Source organism: Sinocyclocheilus anshuiensis, unplaced genomic scaffold, assembly GCF_001515605.1.
Source record: "Sinocyclocheilus anshuiensis isolate Anshui unplaced genomic scaffold, SAMN03320099.WGS_v1.1 scaffold702, whole genome shotgun sequence".
NCBI lineage: Eukaryota > Metazoa > Chordata > Actinopteri > Cypriniformes > Cyprinidae > Sinocyclocheilus > Sinocyclocheilus anshuiensis.
Genome location: NW_015548184.1, coordinates 3,302,183 through 3,307,342, shown reverse-complemented (window position 1 = coordinate 3,307,342; position 5,160 = coordinate 3,302,183). Strand labels below are relative to the sequence as shown.

At 36.7% G+C, this 5,160-nt stretch overlaps 1 protein-coding gene across 6 annotated transcripts in view; it reads left to right on the top strand.

Annotated features, from left to right (window-relative positions):
* Window positions 1-304: 304 nt before the first annotated feature.
* LOC107704976 (polycomb protein SCMH1-like) overlaps window positions 305-5,160 on the top strand; it is a 19,846-nt gene continuing 14,990 nt past the window's right edge. The window contains exons 1-8 of one of the 6 annotated variants that reach the window (XM_016508079.1): window positions 1,066-1,144; window positions 1,354-1,489; window positions 1,731-1,777; window positions 2,681-2,758; window positions 3,025-3,095; window positions 3,190-3,424; window positions 3,804-3,892; window positions 4,081-4,327. In XM_016508079.1, the coding sequence (XP_016363565.1) occupies window positions 1,753-1,777; window positions 2,681-2,758; window positions 3,025-3,095; window positions 3,190-3,424; window positions 3,804-3,892; window positions 4,081-4,327 (745 nt within the window). In that variant the 5' untranslated portion in view covers window positions 1,066-1,144; window positions 1,354-1,489; window positions 1,731-1,752. Of the gene's footprint in view, window positions 387-1,065; window positions 1,145-1,353; window positions 1,490-1,730; window positions 1,778-2,677; window positions 2,759-3,024; window positions 3,096-3,189; window positions 3,425-3,803; window positions 3,893-4,080; window positions 4,328-5,160 lie in introns of those variants that run through there. The other 5 variants (XM_016508076.1, XM_016508077.1, XM_016508074.1 and 2 more) reach the window with 5 other exon arrangements.

The following is a 5,160-nucleotide window of genomic DNA, read 5'->3' as shown; positions in this document are numbered from 1 at the left end:
TAAATACGGTGTGTTTTTTTTATGTAAAATGAAAAGTGATCTGAAATACATGATATACACTTCACTGTACTTATATTTATTTATTGCAACATTACATAATGTTTTAATAATTGTATTATATGTTATATTTAGTATGCAATTCATTGGTCAGGATTTCTGCATTATTTTTTAGTTATTGTTAACTTGTTCAGATAAATAAAAGAAACGAAACAACTAGTTTAGTGTTTATTTATTGGCCCATTTGATAATCGTCCCGTGCATTCGCGTGCAGCCCCTCCCCTCTACTGACACACACACACACACAAGACTACACGCGCACTAAAAACATGGCGGATAAACACTAACCCTCACACTTGAGAAATCACACAAAAACCTTTCTCCGCAAGGTAAACAGTCCCCTTCCTACCGTCCGTAATAATTGTCTAGCAATTATTACATCACTTTATAACTTTAGTTTTGTTAAATGTAGAGGAAAAACACAAGAGAGTTGCTAGAGGTTAGCCTTTAGCTAATGCTTGTTGTATAAGCATTGGAGGTGAAGTGTTGCCTTATAATAACAGGAACCCAAATAAGTATATTTTGCTGTCTGTTTCTTATAATCTAGGTCAGTATAGCGTAAAGAAATATGAAGTTGCGAAATGCGATGCGAAACATGGCATGATGCTACGTAGCATAGCAGCATATTTGATGTGGATTTAAGAGTGTGATGTTTTCTGTGCTGTGTTCTTAAAAGTGTATCGATAAATGCACATAAATCATCCCTGGAGAGTTTGACATGATTTTAAATGTACAAAATAATAAATAATACGCTTTTGTTAGAGTTGTCGAGTAAGAACACTGTAACGTTCCAGTGAAATGAGGCTGTAATGGTGTTTGGCTTGTGTAAGTGAATGAATTGTCCGTTTCAATGAATCGACTCATATTACCCGACTCATATTCAAGCGCGTAGCTGCTTTCCTGCCGCACGAATGAATCTTTTTTAATGAATTGATTCAAATGATTCGAGGCAGTGGGATGAATCAAATCCCCGCCACTACTGCGCTGTCATTTATGGAGAGGGAGGGACTGTGTGTTTGGCGCTCAAAGGCGCTCTGCTTTTGAACAGAGAACGGGAAAACTGGGAGACAGGGAGCCATCTTTTGAGGTATCTGTACACATACAGTTAGTTGTATTCATTAATTCTGCATTTTGACATAAAAGAGGGCTGTATGAAAACAGAAACGATCACATGTTCGCGAGAAGAATAACTTGTGTTCAGATTTTATTGACGGCTGGAAAACGGCGCGCGTGGTTTAACGGGATGTTTGCGTTGGTATTGTTGTTTTCTTACAATTATTTTGTTGTGTTCTTCAGTTAAATATGGTGGGTTCCTACTGTCTACAAGCAGCCCAATTATGTTGCTTGTTGTTTGCCACTTCACATTGACCTTTTGGGTCATTGCTGCTTGTTAAGCTTCTGACCCAACGACCCCCTGAGTCATTCTAGGCAGGTAAATGGTGAAGTATACAATTTGTGCAAGAAAATTTACATTTTCTTATCGATTTCCATGTTATTGTCCTTTGGGGAATACAGCTGGCAGGGTTCATGGTTAACGGTTCAGCATGTAAAGAATGAGAGACCCGTGACAGCTGAGCTGCCTGAGAGACAGACAGGCCAGATCGAACCACCGAAAACAGACACTGATGTAAGAAATAGCTTTAAAATCTCAGTTTTGTGTTTGTTTTTTGCAGAGAGGTTGGAATAAGCTGGATCATGAAGAAACCTGTACCACAGAAAGGTGATACTCTTATTTGTTCGGTACATTAATATTTATTTACTTAAAAATGTCAGTTTTTTTTAACAAATGCAAATAATAATGTATGTCACATTATGTTACTATTATCATGCCAGCTTGTCACTATGGTACATTAATCTGTTTTTTCTATCATCTATAGATCTATTATTGATAATGAATCTATAAATATATAATTATAACTTTCTAGACATGAAATGTTTCACAAAAAAAATGTTTGTGGTTCTTGACACGTGATGTATTTTAATAAATACTGTTGTTACAACACCACAATTTTAGATGTACACAATTTCACAAAACTATGCAAATATAAATACCACAGCAAAATATACTAGCTTATAATAATGTAAAGTAATATAAAGTTCAAATATTATTAAAGACAAGTATATAGTCAGTAATAAAAAAGCAATTTACAAGCAATAGCGATAAATACAATAGAACATATATACAAATAAAATAGTGCTTTTCAAGTTTTTCAGATAGGTCTAAGTAGTATTCAGGTAAAAAAAAATATTTCAGAAATTGAATTAGCAAATGTAACACTGCACAGATGTCACTGTATAAGTTACGTTACAAAATGTATTCAGTCAGGAGTAGTGAGTTTTTTTTTCTTTTGTTATTTACATTAACATTAAGCACACAGACAGTAGCTAACCTAATGCGCTGAATTTGATCTAATATATTGACACAAAATCACATCTGATTTTCTCAACAGTTTATGTTCACTTAAGGCATAACCAACTGTTTAGGACGATACTCACCAGTTATTTGTATTTTGGATTATTTTGATAATGAACGTTTTAACTGTTATCATGGGATGTATTCTGACTTATGATTCAAGTTTAATAATGAATGTAGTAATATTGAAGTGTTTTCCTCTCCCAGCAGCTATTGAGTGGAAAGATGGCAAACGGATCAAGCACGCTCGCAGTGGTCGCCCCTCTCGTGTCCCATCACAGTACCAAGGTATCAAACTCACAACACTTAAATAGCTACTTTGAGTCAGATACCTCAACAGGGATACCTTCAGCAATAGCATTATAGTATTGCACATCTGAAAGTAGTTAGGGAAGAATTAGTTATCTCCTAAATGTTTCAGTAGTCATTTTTGATAACTATTCGGGTTTAGATTATATCTCATTGTTAACCATCATCTTATTACACAGGCTTGCTAATTTGAGATGAAAACAGAATCCTAAGAGTCCTTTGATGCTGACATGTTTATTTTAAAGGGCATTTCAGTTGGGAGAAGTACCTAAAAGAGACAGGAGCAGTCGCTGCTCCTTCTCACTTCTTCAGACAGGTGAGTCTTTTCATCCACACATGCAAATGTGGAACACGTCATTATTATGAACCGTTTATAAATGCCAGAACTGATTGCAAATTCTTATTCTCAGAGCACAACTCCTCCGGTGAATGAGTTTAAGGCTGGCATGAAGTTGGAAGCTCAGGATCCCAGGAACACTACATCTACCTGCATCGCTACTGTGGTGGGCTTGACAGGCTCCCGCCTCCGCCTGCGGCTGGACGGTAGCGACAACAAGAATGATTTCTGGCGCCTGGTGGACTCCTCAGAAATCCAGCCCATTGGGAATTGCGAGAAGAACGGAGGCATGCTGCAGCCGCCACTTGGTGAGAAAGACAACACATTACTCAACTTTGTTGTACAATAGACCATTAGTTTGTCTTGCATTTTTTAAAAATATTTTGCATTCCAGTCGTTTAAATCTCAAAATTCAAAAACTTGATTCTATTCACAATGAAACATATAATTTTTTAATTTTTACCTCAACAGCTTGTGTTTTCATGATATGATCTCCTAAATTTAGCTATAGCACATTACTTTACATGTTTTTAATGATACAAAAGAGAAAATAATACAGAAACAATATTTTAGTTAAATCACTCTCATCTTTCAACACAGGTAATCAGCAACATCTTTGCTATTGTAAAAATGTGCTTTGATAAAATTGAAGTAATAATTGACTGAATGTTCTGTGTTCTTCTCTAGGGTTTCGTCTGAACGCATCATCATGGCCCATGTTCTTATTAAAAACACTCAACGGAGCAGAAATGGCCCCAGCCCGAATCTTTCACAAGGTATCTGTCACAAACAAACACAAACAATAATTAAAGGTCGAGTTCAATGTATTTATTCAAAGATTATTTTAGCATGTTCTGGACATTTGACACTAAAATTAGCAAAGTGTATAAGTTTTCCTTTCATCCCTTTACTTTTTGCCTGATATTTTTCACTTATTTTTGCCTTCATCTCTTTGGACCTTCAGCAAGAACCACCTGCCCCGGAGCAAAACTGTTTTCAGGTGGGGATGAAGCTGGAGGCAGTGGACAGGAAGAATCCTCACTTCATCTGTCCTGCCACAGTGGGCGCGCTGCGGGGCGTGGAGGTTCTGATCACCTTCGATGGCTGGCGGGGCGCTTTTGATTACTACTGCCGCTACGATTCCAGAGACATCTTCCCAGTCGGCTGGTGCGCGCTCACAGGAGACAACCTGCAGCCGCCAGGCACTAAAGGTGTGGATTACTCGGTATGAATTCAGATTTTCTCATCCCGACAACTTTACATTGGCATTCATGCACAGGGAATGATGGAGGTAAGATGTACAAGAACTGAAGACATGAAATAAAGAGGCCAGTGCTACATACACTACTGTTCAAATGTTTGGGGTTAGCAAGTTCATGAAAGCTCAAAATCACATAAAAATACAGCACAACTGTTTTCAACATTGATAATAATAAATACATTTTTTTAGCAGTAAATCAGCATCATAGAATGATTTCTAAAGGATCATATGACACTGAGGATCAAAGACTTGAGTAATGCTGGTGAAAATTCAGCTTTGCCATCACAGGAATAAATAAAATTTATGTTTAATAGAAAACAGTTTTTTGTTAATATTTTATAAAGTTACTGTTTTTACTGTTTGATCAAACGAATGCAGCTTTGGGGGAATTAAAAAAAAAAAATCTTACCCCAAACTTTTGAGTTAGAGAGTTGTACCAATTGTAAATGAGAGGTGTGCTATTAAAGGGTTAGTTCACCCAAAAATGAAAATTAGCCCATAAATTACTCACCCTCAAGTCATCCTAGGTGTATATGACTTTCTTCTTTCAGACGAATCCAGTCAGAGTTATATTAAAAATTGTCTTTGATCTTTCAAGCTGTTTCATGGCACTCAGTGGGTGTTGAATGCATCAGTCCAAAAGCAGTTAAATAAAATGCGCCCATCCATTAAAAAAAAGAGCCTCACACGGCTCCGGGGGGTGAACAAAGACCTTCTGTAGCGAATCGATGCGGTTTTGTACGAAAAATATCCATATTCAAAACGTAATAATCACTTTAATGT